The sequence below is a fragment of the Nansenia antarctica genome (genome assembly GCF_963989245.1).
Source record: "Nansenia antarctica genome assembly, chromosome: 16".
Classification (NCBI taxonomy): Eukaryota; Metazoa; Chordata; class Actinopteri; order Argentiniformes; family Microstomatidae; genus Nansenia; species Nansenia antarctica.
This window is the reverse complement of record NC_137686.1, coordinates 19598899-19618507: the sequence shown is the minus strand read 5'-3', so window position 1 is coordinate 19618507 and position 19609 is coordinate 19598899. Positions and strand designations below refer to the sequence as shown.

At 43.8% G+C, this 19609-nt stretch overlaps 1 protein-coding gene across 1 annotated transcript; it reads left to right on the top strand.

Annotated features, from left to right (window-relative positions):
* Positions 1–7099: 7099 nt before the first annotated feature.
* Positions 7100–9798, top strand: loxl5b (lysyl oxidase-like 5b; the record flags this gene model as incomplete). The annotated part of the gene is made up of 6 exons (XM_080546665.1): positions 7100–7991; positions 8095–8203; positions 8569–8706; positions 9026–9182; positions 9393–9488; positions 9679–9798. 6 exons carry the CDS (start codon positions 7100–7102, stop codon positions 9796–9798), a joined length of 1512 nt encoding a protein of 503 aa, XP_080402791.1.
* Positions 9799–19609: the final 9811 nt, after the last annotated feature.

Genomic DNA, 19609 nt, shown 5'->3' with positions numbered 1-19609 from the left:
TTCAACTCCTCCTCTATGTGTTACATCTAGTCCTGTTCCTTAGGGGATGTTTGTCCTGGTTGTCCTTGTTGTTTTATTTATTGTTTCCCGTTTATTTTTATTTTACTCATGTTGTCTTTCGTTTCTGTCACTCGCTACCTTCCCTTGTGTGTTTCCCCACCTGTGTGATTGTCTACCCCACCCCGACCTGTCCCTCATCATCTTTCCCTGTGTATTTAGTCTCATGTTTACCCAGGTCTCTGTGCCAGTTCGTCTTTGTGCCGAAAGTATTCATGGTTTTGGATCTCAGAGTGTTTTTCTGACTTTGTTTTTTTGCCTGCTCCCTATTGAATTATCTGCATTCTCTTTGAACTGACGACCTGTGTACCGACCCCTGCTTTGCCTACCTCTTACTTGATTATATGCCTGCCTATTGACTGCTTACCTGTGTACCGAACCTTTTTTGCAAGTAAAGACTATTCTTTTGGATTTCAGTTTTTGTCTCTGAGTCGTGCTATTGAGTCTTCTGCCCGAGTACCACAACCATGGGCTTCTGCCTACAGTATTAAACTGATGATAAGAACTTTTCCATTCCTTTCCATTCCCTTAAGTTTACCCTAAGCCACAGTAAAGACATGGCTAAATAAAAGTCAATGGTGTAGTAAAAATGATTATTATAAATAGTAGAATAGTGAAAAGAAAATACAGGTGTCTCCACCTTGTAGTGTACAATGAGAAGATGAGACACCTACAGTGTCCCATAATAGAGGGCATATTTTGTTCAATATAGTGTTTTACAATTTATCTGATGTCATTGTATTAAATAATGAAATACCTTGGGACTCAATAATGATGACACTGTATACAAAATAACAGAACTGCTGAAGTTTGAACAACTCTTCAATGTTTGGCAGCCTTTCAAAGCTGTTTCTTTTTCCAAACATATCTTAAACTATCCACCATGACTTTTAAACTGTCAACAACAGTGCCAATTCCCCAGGCAGCCACATTCAGAGAGAAATGAGGCGAGGTTCTCAAAAGAAACAAATTTATTGGAATTTCATCATTCAAAGGCCAAAATAACCCACAGTCAGCCAGGTAGAGTCAACACATTCCAACACATCTCCAACTCAGTATGAAATGACCTTGTAACCCATCAAACAGACATTTCAGGTCTGACAGGTCAAATTCATCATTGGCTGGTGAAGGATGAATCTGTCATAAGAGATCATCTTAACTAACTTGTTCTGTCAAGGGCTTATGTTTTATACTAGCGATAATAGCTGTGCTAACCAATAGGCCTACTGGCCTAAAGGTTTATATACCATTACATTATAAACTCAGCTTTAAAACGACTATAATGTGAGAAAAGCCAACCCAGCAAGTTTTTCGATACAGAGAACTGTGCTAGAGGGAGTGGCAGAGGGCCATTCAGTATCTTGTGATGCATAACTGGGAGTCTTTGGGTGCTTGCAGTTTGCCAGCCAGCCAGTGTTTATATTTAGGCCAGATGCTTGGGGTGTCAGCGGAGTATATTTAGGCCTCTATATACGTGGGGACTCAAGTGATCTCTATGTGCCCTCCCGCTTGACCACGGCCATGCCTGGCACTCACTGGCCAATCACAACCTATGGGTGGACAAAACAGAGGAAAGGTGAGAACCCTCTGTGGCAACTGATTCCAACGCCACACAGCTCCATGACAACGGTAAAGTCACCAAAATGTTCTTCCGGTTCTTCCATACTTGGGTTGAAGGACTGGAATGAGTGTAGTGATCAGCTGTCACATGCCCTTTTCCTCTCAAAGTGAGTCAGGAGAGTCCCCCCCTCAAGCATGTGAGCATTTCTTTTTTATTATGCCACATGTAAGATCAGAATACTTTTGTCAAGCATGGCACGTGGTGGCCATTTGTGTCTTGTGTGAAGTTTCAATTCATTTTAATTTTAAATGATCCAATTTACTCTGATCCAAATGATATCTCTATATTCTTAATCAAGTTTAAAAGGATGTGTGTTATGCTTGTTGGCATTTCTAATGAATCGAATTAGTCTTTGGTTTGTGTCGGGAGTTTGGCTGATTTTCACAGATACATTACCAGACCCCTGAGTCAGAAGTCCTGACAACTACATTAATAGCATTCAGGATCATCTTTACTCTAGCCAAGTCACCAGGCTATCGCCGAGTTCACACACATAATGAACTATGAAAAACACGATGTGCAAAGCTGCCATTTGTAATAGAGACACTCATACCTCCAATAAGTAAGTGACAAACTTCCTTGGAATGTTTAAAGAGTATTTCCAAATACTACCTGTACATGTTTTATTTATTTGATTACCCAGATATTGCCACAAATACACCTCCTTATTCTCAAAGGACTTTGAAAATACAGTTCACAAATTTGAAAGTTGGGCTATACTCAGTAACAGTCTACTGTAAAGGGCTGTGCTGAGCTGAACTTATCATAACTCAGTATTGGGTCTGCATTCAAAATTAAAAAGTAAAAAAAACAACAACTAACTTTGGTCAAGGTTAATCCTATAAGCCCCTAAAATGTGATGAGATACATCATGAATGGTAAACATTTGTGAATGTCACATTGAGGCCCCTTGATACAAGGAACTAATATCAAGTAGACGTCACAGTAGTCGGCTATGTAGTTAGGTCTCGAGACCAAGTCACATGTGGCTTAAGGGCAAGGGCACACTTTCATTAAATGTGCCTTGAAGCACGATACAGGGGTCAAAATTCAAATGTGACGTGCGTATCACCTTCTAATACACAAACAAAGTTGAAATTAGAGACATCAAACTATTACATTGGAAACTTCCACTTGGCAATTGGAAACTTGGAAAAATACCAGTGACCTTTACAGCCTACTTATAGAAGTGACAGTTTGCCACTGAAAACATGATTTACCGTTCATTTCTAATTCAACTTAATAGCTCGCCTATGGGGCCTCAAAGATATTTAAGAGGGGAGAAATTGCGTGCTCCTCTGTGATAGTTCATGCACTTCGAGGAGAAGGCTACAATGAAGCAAACGTTTCCATATCTCTTGGTTACACCCTATACACAACACCTGCTGATATTGGGCCAGAGCAGGAGAGCAATATCAAAGAGCAGGGACTGAGAACGTGACGTTCAGTATAGGTCCTTCTTAAGATACAGTTGAAGTCTGAAGTTTACATACACTTAGGTTGAAGTCATTAAAACTCATTTTTTTAACCACTCCACAGATTTCATGTTAACAAACTATAGTTTTGGCAAGTCGGTTAGGACATCTACTTTGTGCATGACACAAGTTTTTCAGTTTTTCATCAATTGTTTACAGACAGATTATTTCACTTATAATTCACTATATCACAATTTCAGTGGGTCAGAAGTTTACATACACTAAATTCACTGTGCCTTTAAACAGTTTGGAAAATTCCAGAAAATGATGTCCTGGCTTTAGAAGCTTCTGGCTAATTGACATCATTTTGAGTCAATTGGAGGTGTACCTGTGGATGTATTTTAAGGCCTACCTTCAAACTCAGTGCCTCTTTGCTTGACATCATGGGAAAATCAAAAGAAATCAGCCAAGACCTCTACAAGTCTGGTTCATCCTTGGGAGCAATTTCCAAACACCTGAAGGTACCATATTCATCTGTACAAACAATAGTATGTGAGTACAAACACCATGAGACCATGCAGCCACCCTACCACTCAGAAAGGAGACGTGTTGTCTCCTAGAGAGGAACATACTTTTGTGTGAAAAGTACAAATCAGTCCCAGAACAACAGCAAAGGGCCTTGTGAAGATGCTGGAGGAAACATCCACAAAAGTATCTCTATCCACATTTAAACATGTCCTATATCGACATAACCTGAAAAGCCGCTCAGCGAAGAAGAAGCCACTACTCTGAAACCTCCATAAAAAGCTAGACTACGGTTTGCACTGCACATGGGGACAAAGTTCTTACTTTTTGGAGAAATGGCAAAAATGTTACTGTTTGGCCATAATGACCATTGTTAGGTTTGGAGGAAAAAATGGGGGAGGCTTGCAAGCCAAAGAACACCATTCCACCGTGAAGCAGCTTCAAGTTGTGGGGGCGCTTTGCTGCAGGAGGGACTGGTGCACTTCACAAAATAGATGGCATCATGAGGAAGGAAAATGTAATATATATATATATTGAAGCAACATCTCAAGACATCAGCCAGGAAGTTAAGTCTTGGTCGCAAATGGGTCTTCCAGATGGACAATGACTCCAAAGCATACTTCCAAAGTTGTGGCAAAAATGGCTTAAGGACAACAAAGTCAAGGTACTGGAGTGGCCATCACAAAGCCCTGCCCTCAGTCCTATAGAAAGTTTGTGGGCAGAACTGAAAAAGTGTGCGAGCAAGGAGGCCTACACACCTGACTCAGTTACACCAGTTCTGTCAGGAGGAAAAATTCCACCAACGTATGGGACGCATGTGGAAGCGGCTACCCGAAACGTTTGATCCAATTTAAACAAATTAAAGGCAATGCTACCAAATACTAACTAAAGTGTATGTAAACGTCTGACTCACTGGGAATGTGATGAAAGAAATAAAAGCTGAAATAAATCATTCTCTACTACACTCTACACTGCTTTTCTGACATTTCACATTCTTAAAATAAAGTAGCTAGTGATCCTAACTGACCTAAGACAGGGAATGATTTCTAGGCTTCAGGAATTGTGGAAAAACTTAAGTTTAAATTTATTTGGCTTAAGTGTAGGTAAACTTCCGACTTCAACTGTATCACTCTCTCGTTGTCTCACCTGGCATTTTGTCTCCCCATGATTCTGTAGTAATGTATAGGTGGCCGTCACACATTCCCCCGACATATCATGTGTGTACTCCTCAGATTTGAAGAGTGAGGCCCCATGGTGTTACGGGAAAGAGAACAGGTGTATTCCTTGGGGTTTTCTTGTGGTAAAACCATTATAGACCATCTTCGATCATCTTTAATCGCACAAGAAGCAAAGATCAGAGCAGCCCTGGATACCTTTATGGAATGAGATATATTCAAAGTGTACAAGCATTAGTCTCACCTGTCGGCCCGCATCACACGGTGGAAGATAACGGTGTTTTATTATGAAAACAACCAAGAAGCACCAAGAATATGTGATCATTTTATTCCCAAACAGCACTATGAATTAAACATATTAATTCAAACCTTTGTGGCAACAGTTTGTTGTGATTTGCTTACTTATTTTTTTTCACGTCAGACACACAAGTAAAGACTCAATGTAGCATTATATACTTACTGGCTAAACTTTGTATCTGTCCTGCCCGAGAGGGAAAATCTTGTGCCGAACCCGAAGCTAGGCTCCGGATCTCTTATACAGCCTCGCCCCGGGGGCGTTCCTGGACCAGTTGGATGTCTTATGTTTCAGTCTAATCATAGCCACGAACCACCCGATGTGCTATTGCCCTATTTGGCTTAGGAAACACACACCTGACAAGTGACCACATGTTCCAGACACGACATAGACAGCATGCGCTTTGCTTTCAGACCGACAACTGGGTCACTTTACCCCTCGTGACGTTAGAATTATAAGGTTCTATCTCCATTTTTTGGCAAAATTTAGTTTGTTTACATAATCTGATCCATTAGGTGTTTATTAATGCCTGTGTGGTGTTTTTGAGTTAGTAATTCATAAAATACAAAGGTTCCATCTCACAAAACATAATGGAATGTAAAAACTTTGACGCTCAATATCTCTGAACTGCCCTAAACGGAGATAGAACCGTATCATTCTAAGCTCACGCCCTGCTGGACTTATTCCTGCTCGCCTCGAATAGCCTGTGCTGCAAGTGCCGTATATATTTTTGCCACGCACATTTATTGTGATTTTTGTGCGTAATTGTTTTGGCCAAAATTCCCTTCTGAAAGGACGCGATGTACAGCATTGGCCTATGGCTTAGTACGCACTTGCTCATTCGTCGCCAACTTGCCTACAACTGGATTTTAGTTTTCTGAACTTACTGATGAGTCAAGGCCCTCAGGTCACTATTTTAAAACCTCCACCAAACTTCAAATGTTCAAGATCTGGTCTTTGAAAGACCCTATGATGGTCGGTGCTGTTCAGATTTTTCTGTCCTTGCCATGCCATCTGTTGGTCAGCCTTAGTAATTGCAACCAGTAAAATCATCGATGAACAACTCATTTATTTATCTATATATTTATTGTTAATTTGTCGGCCTAGTTTACTCATTTATTTATCTATATATTTATTGTTAATTTTGACAGACTTGGTCCTCCATACCAAGTCTGTCAAAATTAACAATAAATATATAGATAAATAAATGAGTGTATGAATAAATAAATGAATGAATACACACAGTAATAATCACTTGGCTGGAGTGTAACGAATGGTGGCTCAATCAGAGAAGGTCTACAGTGCCCCCCCGTGGTCGTCTTTTTAGTAAAACGCCTGTTCAAGTCTAGGGCGCCAAGAGCCTGAGGGTTTCCAGACAGCACCTTGATACGTAGTGTAGGCTATAATGTTCACCAATGCAGGATTTAACATGTTCGTTTTTTGTGTGGTTTTAACAACCAAATGTTAGGAACATTGATCCACAGGGGAAACCTTGTTGATTAATAAAGACAAGTCAAGGGCACATCATATCAATTAAACGTTAATAAAGAGGAAATCTATGTCACATATATATGCTATACTTTCACTTTATTGAAATATAATGTTATTGCAATAATGCGCAAATTGATCAGGAAAAACGAACACAACTTGACGTAAAATTCTGATGATGACCCCAAATTGACACGAGTGCGTAAAGTTTGCTTAGCAAATGCAATTGTGTAACGGCTTGTGTAACTGAGCCGCGCGGGAAGGAATGGGTTAAGTCTTTTCTCTCCAAATGCAGGCTTTCTGTGCATGCGTAAGTAAACTAGCCCGTTTTGATAAATGCCCGAGAGCCCCAACCGTCCCGTCTTCTCCAACGGGCCAGTGCTGAAAACGGGTAGGCTATGCCGCTTACGCACTGGAACGGATAGTGCGCGCACCAACCTTAGACCAAGCTTTTTTTCTGTACAATAAATGTCTTGTTTAGTGTTGCAGTCATTTTAAGTGGCTTTAACCAGTCTAAACAGCTATGGCAAAGTGGTCGGTTTTATTTTTTTACTTGCTGCAAGGACTAGTTCATCTCATCACTGGACAGCAGCCAGTGCACCCCTGGCGTCACCGGATTCAGTGGGAGAATAACGGACAGGTCCATAGTTTAATGAGCACCGGGTCAGAATACCACTCGCCCCTGCGACCAAGGAGCCAATCTAGGGTCTACGTTAGCAGCAGAAGAGATGGTCAGAGAGACGGACACACTGTAACACCCGGAGCGAGCGAGGGAGCCGCGCACAGACGAACTGGACCATCTGAATCGGGTGGCCGTTTACGAGACCAAACAAGCAATGCTCTTCACCCGGGATCTATTGCTCTTGGACTGGACAATAGACAGTATATGGTCGCCAATGCCCGCCCGCCAGGAGCCAGACAACAGCCCGAGCTCCCTTACACCCGACCGGGTGTCGCAGGGTCCCCTGGCGCACGACGCTACACTCCAGAGTACACTTACAGAATAAACGCAACCCGTGGGGTTCTCCCCGAATTCTCAGGCAGCGGGGTACCGAGGAGAGGAGGGCTTGTTACTCAGGATGCCAACACTGAGCATTTCTCCAGGACCCCCCTATCACAGTCCAGAGGCAGCGAGTCGGTGCCACCGGGCAGTGATTACCAACAGATGCGCGCCGAAACGGTCTCCAGGGAACCCGGCGCGCAAACGGTGCAAGAAGCTGGCCCCGTTCAAGATACGACAAATGAAGCTGCCACTACTACAGGGCAGGACATGGTCAACGATGACCCCCGGAACCCCTTTAAAAATCACAGGAATTCCGTTTTCTACAATATATACCCCTCAAGAGGACGGTCGGTCGCCCGTACGCGCCGTCCCCCCCCTGGCACTGGATATGGAACCAGATATTTCCAGAACGGTGAGGGATCGTTTTACCCAAACGCACCAGACACTCTGTATTTTCCGAAGAATGTCGTTATAAGTGCTTATAACTGCAATTACGTTATGTATCCCCCCCCCAGGACTCCCAGACCTCGTGCCAGACCCATATGCTATCCAAGCAGGTGCTTACATTCAGCGTATGCAGATGTACGCGCTACGGTGCGCAGCAGAGGAGAATTGTCTGGCCAGGTAATTCAAGTTTCTCGCTTGTGCGCCTCAGCCATTCCACGTGCTTTAGTCTTTAACATCAGTGCTCCTCCTGCTCTACAATTGATCTGTTTGGCTCTTGCAATTAATTCAGTATGATAACTGTAAATGCTCAATTTGTTAATGGCTTAACGGTTTGATTCAAATGAATATAGCAAGAAGAGAGTATATGAAGGTATATTAAGCATTGATTTGACTCTCCAGCTACATACCACTGTTAATGACTGAATAATGTAAAACTGCACCCCTAGCGCAATTGTGCCATGCAGTTGCAAATGTCTAGGCCACATTCTCAGACAGAATATTTCACTTCATGCACGTGTACATCTCTCTCTGGTGCCTCCAAGGTCAGCATACAGCCGTACTGTGCGAGACATTGACTACAGAGTACTTCTACGGTTCCCCCAGAAAGTGAAGAACCAAGGGACAACTGACTTCCTCCCTGTGAAACCAAGGCACCAGTGGGAATGGCACAGCTGTCACCAGTGAGTATGTCCATCCCCGCAAGGAAGGGAAACTGCCCAGCAGTGGAGGCTGGAGGAGGTAGAAATCAGAGGATGGGCTCATTGTAATGCATGGAATGGAATGAGGGATGGTATCAAACACACTGTGTCACAGGTCTCGCTCATTCCATAACAAATTGCAACCATGCTATGATATTAAAATAACTATAGACATACCGGTGTGATAGATATACCAAATTCTAGTAACCGCTTTCATCACAAACTGATTTTATTTCAGCCTGTGAGAGCTGTGTGTCTCTGTGATAAAAGCCGGATCCCCAATCTTCCCAATCTGTCCCAGGCACTACCACAGCATGGACGCCTTCAGTAACTACGACCTGCTGGAGGTCTCCACCGGACAGAAAGTGGCCGAGGGACACAAGGCCAGCTTCTGCTTGGAGGACACGGGCTGTGACGCTGGCTTCAGGCGCCGCTACGCCTGCACCGCACACACACAGGTACCACACAGAGAACGAACCCTAGTTCTAGGTTCAATATATCTATGGCGATCTACTCATTCTGTATCTATATCTACTGTATATTGATATACATTGTTATTCCTAGGTGTAGTCATGGAACTGTGGTCAAATGGGATGATGAAGGGATGATGTTTCTTTCCCGTTATCTTTTTTGCATGTTTCACTGGGACTCTGGTTTGTGTTGGGCAGGGATTGAGTCCAGGGTGCCATGACACATATGCTGCCAATATTGACTGTCAGTGGATTGATATCACCGACGTCCCCGCAGGAAACTACATCCTCAAGGTAACGTCTTAAATGTCTCATTTGAATATTCATTTGAATATTCATTTGAATGCAAATTACTATGGTTGGAAGCGTTCAAATTTCAGTGGAGATAGTGGCGTTATCGGTGTTGTTTTCCACACAATTCGTTTTCCATTTCAGATTTCCATTTCAGATAGTGGTGTTCACTTTTTCCTTTTTTCCATTTCAGGTTACAGTCAATCCCAATTATCACGTCCAAGAGTCAGACTTTTCCAACAACGTGGTGAGGTGTGACATCACATACACGGGTACTCACGTTCAGACACGCAACTGTCGGGTAACCAGGTAAGACAGGCTTTGTGGTTGGCATGGAGACCTGGGGGGTTTGAGACCCTCCCTGTTGACTTCTTTGTGTTCACCTCTCTCCTCCTCTTTCCGCAGGAGTTAACCGTCCAATGGAATGTAAGATACTTATGTTTTGTTTTTTCTAAATGTCTCTTTTAGTACTGTATACAACACATGTGGTGTTGTGGTCATTGAGGTATCTTAGGGGGGAGGTGCTGTAGGTAGAATTGTTTCATCAGCACTCCTCCCATCACATCATGTGTGATTTTTTTTTTACATCATTTGTATAATATTTTGGACAATCTGTTAACATTTGTAAAGAAGGCATGTCAAATCTATTGAATAGGGATATTGTTGTATTGTCTAGCATGATATTGAGAATCTGGTCGAAAAAAAAGTACTGTGCTTGAATTAGACTTAATGCTTGAATATTGTATTTGTCTGCTTTGATAAGGTATTTTAACTGCAATTGTATATCGCAATTGTTAGATGCAGTTATATACGTTTTCAACCACTTGGTGGCCATTATCAATAAATTGCAAAACACCTGTTTTATATTTTTAAAGTATCAATTCAATAATATATTGCCATTTACTTTGTACTGGAGGTGTATGCATGTGAGAGTGAATGCAAAACATTGGTTGTGTAAAATTGTTTATATGTCACTCAAACCTGTTGATATTTACTTGTTGTTTTGTTTGTTGATGTACAGTATATGTTGTGCTTGATGCAATAAACATGGTGAAGAGTGAGTATATGACAGATTCAAGCCTGACTTTTCTCTCCACCATTTTAAAGAATAGAGTGTGCAGTGCACACGTTCAAACGCTATAGTTCTGAATACTCTACTAATTTATATAACAGTACATAGGCTTACCTTTAAGCATTTTGTGTTGCTGGGCGTTGCTAATTGTGAGGAAAGAAATGCAGCACTGTTATTGTTTTTTGTTTTTACATTCAGGTAAGCTATTATTCTAGCCTAATAGCTGAGGCCTATTAGAAATTCTCTCTATGTTCCTGTGTTATGTCCACTGTACCACTGCCTTATTCCAACCTACTTTTAAAATACCAATTTCACACAACCACTACCTGCACACACACAAACACACACACCTTATTTTATAAACTGAAACCATCTGTGAGGGCAGAATATTTGTTATTTTTCACAGTACAAAACCAGTCACTGAGTTAATTCAACATCACGGTACTAAAGGTATGTTTTCGTATGCTGCTTTGTCGATATTACAACACAGGATTCATTGAACTAGAGCTTGTGAGTCTGCCTCGGCCTCAATGCCTCATTCTCCAGTATCTGCCTACCGTTTGAATGGTGTCTTTGCTGCAGTCGAGTTGCGTGCGTGCAGATTGTGCCTGGGCTTATGAGGGCCCTGGGCCCCAGAGAGACAAACAGTCTCCCTGAGGCTGTAGCTGGTGGTGTGTTTGCTGACAGGCCTCTGTGAAGCCAGAACCCGAAGGATGTTAGACTGCCGTGCCATGTCTGCTAAAGCACCGTCGGTATGCCGACGGATGAATGAGGCTCTTTTCTCTGCGCTTGTAAATACCGGTTGGAGGACACCTCAACCAGTAGGGACAGATTCCTGGCCTCTCCATTTCCTTCTTTCTTCTGCTTTATACCACACATCCATTCATGTCCATAGAGGATTGGGGTGTTCATAATGGTTATGAGGTTCACGCCGTTGTTCCTGACTCATTTTGTTGGCTAGTAAAGTTTTCTACAAGCCTGTCGGAGCTGGAGCCCTGTGACATAAAGACGTTACTTTTTCACAGTGTGTGTGTGTGTGTGTGTGTGTGTGTGGGGGGGGGGGTGTAGGTGTTACGTATGTAAACTTATATAAATGCATTTAATAACCCAATTTGGGATAATTGCGTTCACATAGTATAAAAGCAGCCGCCGAAAGCAGAGACTCGGTTTGAGAAGAAAAGGGAACATTAAAGTAAAGATTAAAAAGCAATTCAAATGGTTTACACTGGACTCTTCCAAGGTGAGGCAATGCCAGAATAGATTGTCTATGTTATTGAAAGTGTCTGGAAAATCCCCCCCAACCCCTTTAGTCAACTCCATCCCAGCCTGTCTCGGAATTCCAGCCCAATATTTACAGACAGGGACAATCTCTGCGAAGGACAACTCAACTGGAGGTGTAGAGTTCCTTCTCCTCCCGCTTCAATAGAAACTAGCCGCAGGAGCATCAAGCAGTGAACTTTTAGTCTCTTTGAACAAGACCATTAGATTAGTTCAGGACTTGATGGGATACTGTGTCTCCCTCACCCTGCAGGCCTTCTTAGAGTGGGCCTGTGCCATTTTGGACGGGCCTGTCATTTCAAACATGTCATGTGAGAGAGAAGACAGTGGCTGTTTGCTCAGCTGTGTGGCATGCAGGCATATACGCTGGATCACAGACATCTGGAGTGGAATGGGTCTTAAGACAGTGTTACACAAGCTCGCCAGAGCATGGATGGAAATGGCAAACTGGCAGCATTCATCTGACCGTTCAGCACCCCATAACTCCGTTTTATAAACCTCAGAATGATGTTCCAGACATACAGGTTACCTGACCAAGAGCCTATTTTTTGGATGGAAACATTGTCTGTCTCAGTCCATTAATAAAGGTATGCGTTGGAGCGTTGGGGAGTAGGTGGGCCCTACTGGAGACATACGTGCTTTGATCACACCATACCAGCATAAAGGATTCAAGTTTAAAGTTTATAAAGTTTATTGTTACGTCACATTACAGTCTTAAGTGTAAGAGAGTAAAGTTCTTAGGCTTCGGTTATTGACATTGCAGGACAATAAGGCAATAGGCATAATTCAAGGTAATAAAAAAAGTGACAATAGTACAGGACACAAGTTACAAATAAGATCTTGCACCGTACTGCCACAGGGGAAACGCTGTGGTCAACTTAGACATTTCTCTACATGCATCTGCAAGTATGTGGCTAGTATGTGGAAAGGGTGTGAAGGCTTGGCTGGATGATTGCATGTCAGACTTGACAAAAGTGGGCCACCGTCCACGTGAAACGAGACGAGCGTCTGTTGAGCGGGAACGTGCTCAGCCCAGGCTGGTTGGTTTAGGCACGGAGAAGAGAAATTCCTAAGCTTCTCTGTCATCTCATTGAGATGAGGAATAGTGCTGAGTTAAGCCATAACATACCGCACAGGGCAGGGCTGTAGCTTACAACAGAGAGACATACTGTAGACACACACACACACACACATATACACACACACACACACACACACACACACACACACATCCTCCACCAACTGGCAGACACCTCCACCAACATACAATCTAAACACTGTCCTGTTGATCAAACCATGAGACTATAAATGACATCATGCCCCAGTCTCAACTCTGAATATAGTCTCCCTTGAGGAGTTGGAGGACTATGGATGAATTCGTCCTCTGTTTGAAGTGGCTCTGAGTGGCAGCTGAAAGAGAATATTTTCACTCTTTATCTGCAAGTCTCACTTGTTTGTCACTGTTTGTCACAGACAGTGCCCTTTTATCATGACATGTAAACCGTTCTGAAGACTGCGGCTAGTCTGCTGTAATTACACTGAATCAACGAAGTTAGCTCTCTCAATCTGTATTCAGTGGTATTATGAGGACACATAGGTTAACAACATCATAATCCACCCTGTGTTTCAGGGGAGGCTGGTGACGGTAGAAATCGGAGGACAGGCCCACCGGGGACTGGGATCGAATCCCGGTCTCGCCAGACCCGGATATGGCCGGGGCTCACAGGGAGCGGCATATTGAGCGGCCGCTCCCAAGGGGGGTATAAGACTATTTCCGGACAAGGATCCGTCGCGCAACAGCGCCCCCGGGGTGCCGGAATAACGGTGCTGGGCTCGAGGAGCCAGTCAGCTAGTCTGCCTGGCGGTTTCCTCTGGGGCTGCCGGCCACGGGGTCGTGTGGCGGATCCTACGCAATAGGCAGGGGATAATTGGATGCTAGGTTGGGTTCAATTGGATACCAAATTGGGTGAAAAAGGGGATAAAATCTGAAAAAAAAAGAAGAAAAAAAAAGAAAAGAAATTGGAGGACGGGCTCATTGTAAAATGCTTGGAATGGAATGAGGAATGGAATGAGGAATGGTAGCATCGAACACGTGTTTGATACCATTCCTCATTCCGTTCCATGCCTTACAATGAGCCTGTCCTCCGATTTCTACCTCCACCAGCCTCGACTGCTGTGTTTTAGAAGCCCTGTGTGCGTATTATTTATTTAGCAACTTATTAGCAACTTCCGTCACTGAAGACAGACAAGCCCTTTGAGACACCAGCCTAGAGTTCCTCAGAAGTCTGTACTTTTCCCTCCCGAGCGTCAACAGACACAGCGTGCGGCACGAACACCCTCCCTCTCGGACACACACTGCACACACACCTGCTGCAGTATTAATAGCAGAGGGTATCCTACTCATGTCTTATTTCGGGGGGCGTAAGCGGCAAACAGGAGGTGACAGTTGTGAGACCGGTGGAGCATAGTAGTGTTTTTCTTGGTCCCTACCAGTGTCTGACATACCGGAGACCTTCCACTATTTACAAAGGAGGTGCAGCAGCCAGCATCTCAGCCCCTCAGCCCCACCGCCACATGTCTGACTCTGATGAGCTGAATGAGAGAATTTAGCCCATGCAGACAGCCGAGACTTGGCTGCCGGGTCAAAGCCCTGTTCACAGTCCCACCAGGCTTTGCATCGTCTCAGACACGTAATCTAGATCCAGGGGTTTCTGCCCGCACTAGACTCTCTGGTGGGTTACTTTGAAGATTACATTCTCCTTTTTCATTCCAAGGATATGTCTCCACTTATTAAATCATATGTTTGTTTAAAAGCTACGAAGAGACGTGAGGAGAATGGTTATGCAAACCAGGAGGTATGGTACCACTGATCTGTCTTAACTCCCCCGAAACCCGGCTTTGGTTAAGAATAGTGCATGAGATGGAGTCGTGAAGTATTTCTCGTGATTTCAACAGCGCAATCTGCAAAGTAAACGTTTAGAACATTGTTGATGTCATACACATCAGTTCCAGCTAATACAGTCTTTTACTTCATCCAAAAGAGGGTTACAGTATGTAAGTGAACCGTGTGACTTGTGCTTTTGGGACCGTAGAATGGATTCGTTTTTTTTTTGGTCCTCTTGACAAGTAATAATGGCTTTGGGTGCATGACCCTGTCAACCTCGCTAACCCTCCGTGGCTTAGCAACTACTCACAACCTCACCCCTCACACCCCATCAACACACAATAACTCTCTCTGGGGGCGAGAGATAGACAAGTGAGAAAGCCACCAGGTGACTAACGGTTTGTAGCCGCCTGCATCCGTCACTCGTCGGCACACCTTGACGTCAACGGGGCGGCGGAGGAGAAAAGAGAGCTGTTCTTTGGTGTTCGGCGGAGTGCTGACGGAGGAGGGGAAGCCGGCGTGTTAAACCACGGAGGGAGCTGGACACAGAGACAGAGGGATGCAGGGCGGCACCAGCAGCAAGGGGCCTCTATGAGTGAAGTGGGGAAACTCTCAGACAAGACTTAAATAAACAGAGACACCAGACACTGTACAGGCTAGGCCAAGACACTGAGCCATGACATAAAGAGAGACAGTTGAAATAAAGGCAGTTAAGCAGAGGAAACACAGACGGCTGTCTTCAGATCACTCAGACAAGTTGTTCAGCCATAGAAATAGAGTACAGTCCAGCGTGCCAGAACTCGAGTCTGGCTCTCTGATACTGTAATAGTCAGACACATATTGTATTGGTTTACCATACACACTGAGGTTAACAGACTATGTGAGGAATACATCATGGCAAGTCAATATAGATTTGGTCATTGTCGTCTTTATTCCACGTACCAAATGTAAACAAGACATTCAGTTGTCAATATGAACTGTTTGGAATAAGATATCTCTGTACATTTTCTAAATAATATATTTCTGAATTAAAATGATCGCACTTCAACACTTCAATCGACACTTCAAATAAACACGACATCACATAAGCTAAGCATTTCCCAATCTCATTTGTCTGAAGAATATTTTGTAATCAATAACCTTTGGTAATCAACTCAGGTTTTATTAGATGATCAGGAGGGGTTGGGTGGATTATGATAAAGTGCTCACTGCATACTTCTCAAGTCTTTGCCTCACATCCCGTGTTTGAATGTGGAATTACCCAACTGTTTCGAGTTTTCCCTTGAAAATACCCCCACCTTCAGGCTGTTGTCACTCCAGCACTGAAGACTCATCTCTGTGGCAGTTGCTCCTGTTGAAGACACACACAAAAACGAGAAAAAAATAACTATTTACAATTCAGGATCCAGTTCTCCTAGCACCACTGTAGTAGTGAAATGAATTTCATTTCTCTGTCCAGGGACATTCTGTACCGCTTCTAATAACAACATAACCATTCTAATAACAACAACAACAACAACAACAACAACAACAACAATAATAATAATAATAACAACAATAATAATAACAATAATAATATGCCTTTCTCAAACTCAAGGACACTGTACAGAAAAAGAAACACAACAAACAAAAAGGCAGCTATTGGGGATAGTCAGAGCTTCTAGTAAGTGGTGATGGAAATGTAGTCTTAAAGTAGGCCATAGTCATAGCTTAGATATCTGTGTGTCCTTGTGAGTCATTCAGCCTTGCTAGCTGAAAGGACTGTAGGAATGGTTTGATTATGTTGCATGGTTGTTGCATGGTTAACAGTACTAGCCTATACAAAATGGTGGACTATTATGTGAGGAATTATTGTACCTAACCTCCATTTAATGATTAATGCAGATGGTTCAATTCTATAGAAATCACTGTTTAAAAGGTTTTCTTTCAGTCAGACCTGCTTATGCAGATGTCATGGGTACTTGCCCTGGACATAGTAGGTTAAGAGGGAAGGAGAAATTGTATAAACACAATCAATTCAAGGCATTATCTATTTACTATGCTAGAGTAAATACCAGTGAATTCTCCAAATGATAATAATTATAATTCTAGTAAAATAAAACTCATTTGCAAACAATTTTCTGCAAACAATACATCTGCATCTCATCATTGTAATTTGAAAGCCTGAAGTGATATTTCCAGCACTCTTGTTTCTCCTAACAGTTCACCATCGCTACAATCCTTCGAACTGACCATGGTGGAGTACTGTAAATGATGGCTAGAAGTGGTGTTTATATGGCCATCACAAATATAATGAGTGTTTGCCTCATTCCAGTTTGGCACGTGTCCAATGGCTCTATGATCAAAACCAGATTGAGCTTGCCCAAGTCAGACAGGCCAGAAAAATAGATTGCAGTTACGCATATTCTGCACAAGAGGGAAGTATCCACACAAATGGTAAATGGACTGCACTTATATAGCGCCTTATTCCAAAGGACCTTACAATGGCCTCTTATTCACCCATTCACACACCAATGGCAGCAAGCTACCATGCAAGGCGCCGGCCCACTAATTGGGAGCAATTTCGGGTTCAGTGTCTTGCCCAAGGACACCTCAACATGTGACCAGGAGGGGACCAAACCACCAACCGTGCGATCATTTGACACCGGCTCTACCTCCTGAGCCACAGCCACCCCCAAGTAGGAAGTATCCACACAAGAGGGAAGTGAGTGCTTCACCATTTGTGATGTTACATTTCTGGGGTCACTGACTTCTATAATTTGACAATATTTTCTCATACAGCTAATAATTGTTTACGTTTTATATTTGTACATGGATGAGACGATCTTCACAAATGAAAAAATATCTCTGTCATTATCAGAGAGAAAGAGAGAGAGTGAGAGAGAGAGAGAGACGCTTTGTTGCCTTGGCAATGACTCAGATGTTGAGTCATGACTATCGTCCTATTAATACAGCCAGAGGCAACGACAATGTGTCCACTACAGAACCGTAGCTCTCAAATGGCAGCAAGCTCACAATACCAGAACTGATTCAGCCCCAGCCAACTCCCTATTCTGCCAAAGTCATTACTAAGTTCGAGAGAGCTGGGAAATCATCTGACATCAACATAAACAGACACAGACACACACAGACTCTCCCACACATTCACACACTTTCACACAGACAGACAGACAGAGAGACAGACGCACGCACGCACGCACGCACGCACGCACGCACGCACGCACGCACGCACGCACGCACGCACGCACGCACGCACGCACGCACGCACGCACGCACACACACACACACACACACACACACACACACACACAATGTTGTGCAATAAGTGGCTCTGAAAACCACTTTCCTTTTATAACAAAATGGTATGAGTATGAGTACACTAAAACACATGACGGACGTCATCAGCCTAGCCAGCAATAAACACTGTTAACATGACGAAGGTCTCTCTCTCAGGACAGGACACTTACCATAAGCTATCCCCCGCCTGGTCCTCTCAGACGACCTCTCTGTGTACACAGAAGATCTGTCTTTGACACGTGATTCAGGCCCTTAGCAGCGAGGCTGTGTCCTGGTCCCCTTACACCATGCTGGAGCTCTGCCTGCCTCTCCCAGGGTATGGGGGGGCCCTCAGGGAGCTGGGAGGATGGACTGCTGGACCCTTACTCAGTCTCTCCACGCGTCCATTATGAGGGTACGGTGGAGGTTTCTGACTCTTCGCAGAGGAGGTGCTGAGGCCGATTATGACTGTGGGGTCGAGGGTCCGCGGTGGAAGGGTCGGCACCATCTGGGTTTGGGTCACGTGGTTCTTGTCTCTGGAAGGACCCGGTAGCGGCAGAGGGGGGTGTCCGTTCACGCGCCCCCGCGGGTCGTGTTTGGTGTCTTTCCTCTGGCTCATTGGAAGGATCCGGTTGGTTTTGACCACAGAGGCCATGTGGACGAGGGAGGGGGAGTTAGTTCTTAGGATGACGTGGTTAGAAGGGTCTCTGTGCTGTGGACCCCTTTGATCTCCGACAGTCTTGTTGTTGTTGTTGTACATCAGGAACCCAGAGAAGCCTCCCGGGTGGGGAGTGTCCCGAGGGAGAGTGTGATCGGGCGTCTCCTCAGCTAGGTCCATGTTAGCAGTCAGATAGTCGATCTGTTGGACCACCTGAATGACATGAGAGAGAGTCAGAACAACAATTTTCATCACATGATTATGCCAACGGCTGAGTTTTTTTCCTTTTGACCATGTGACCCTAACAGAAAACCTCACGCGCCACATTCCTGATGGCTGCCACTTAAAGATATGACAGTGGTTTCAACTGAGGAATGTTTTAGCATTTTGATACAAAATGATGTCATATTACTGCAGGACTGCAAATGGATTCAGTAAAAGTGAACCATCATTTAATTGTCTCAAGCCATTTTATGTACTGCCACTGGCAATTTGTTGCAAAAGGTCAATGTGAATTGCTTTCAAACAACGGCAAGAAAACATGAATGAGTCACAAACAATATTGTGTAGCATAATATAAAACCTTCTTATAACATTGGCCTACATTGTTATTTTTTCTGCGGAGTTGTACAGTACAAACATATGCAGCTGGGATGAAAACGTCGAAATTTAAACACCAAGACAACATCTACAGATCTTTATCTTCTGTCTCAGATCTCAATGTAAGCACAACTTATGTCAACATCTATCCAAGATAAACACAGACCACGTTCTTACCTCTTTCATCTCCACATGGACCTGCTTCAGACCACCTAGAACCCCCTCCAGGTTTGTCACCACTTGTCTGATCTGTTCCCGGACCGAGCCCTCTCTCCCCCCCGGCAGTCTCTCTGGGTCAGACCGCTGGGTGGTCGCCTGCTCTTTGGTCATGGGGGCTCCACGGAGGAGGGGTCCAT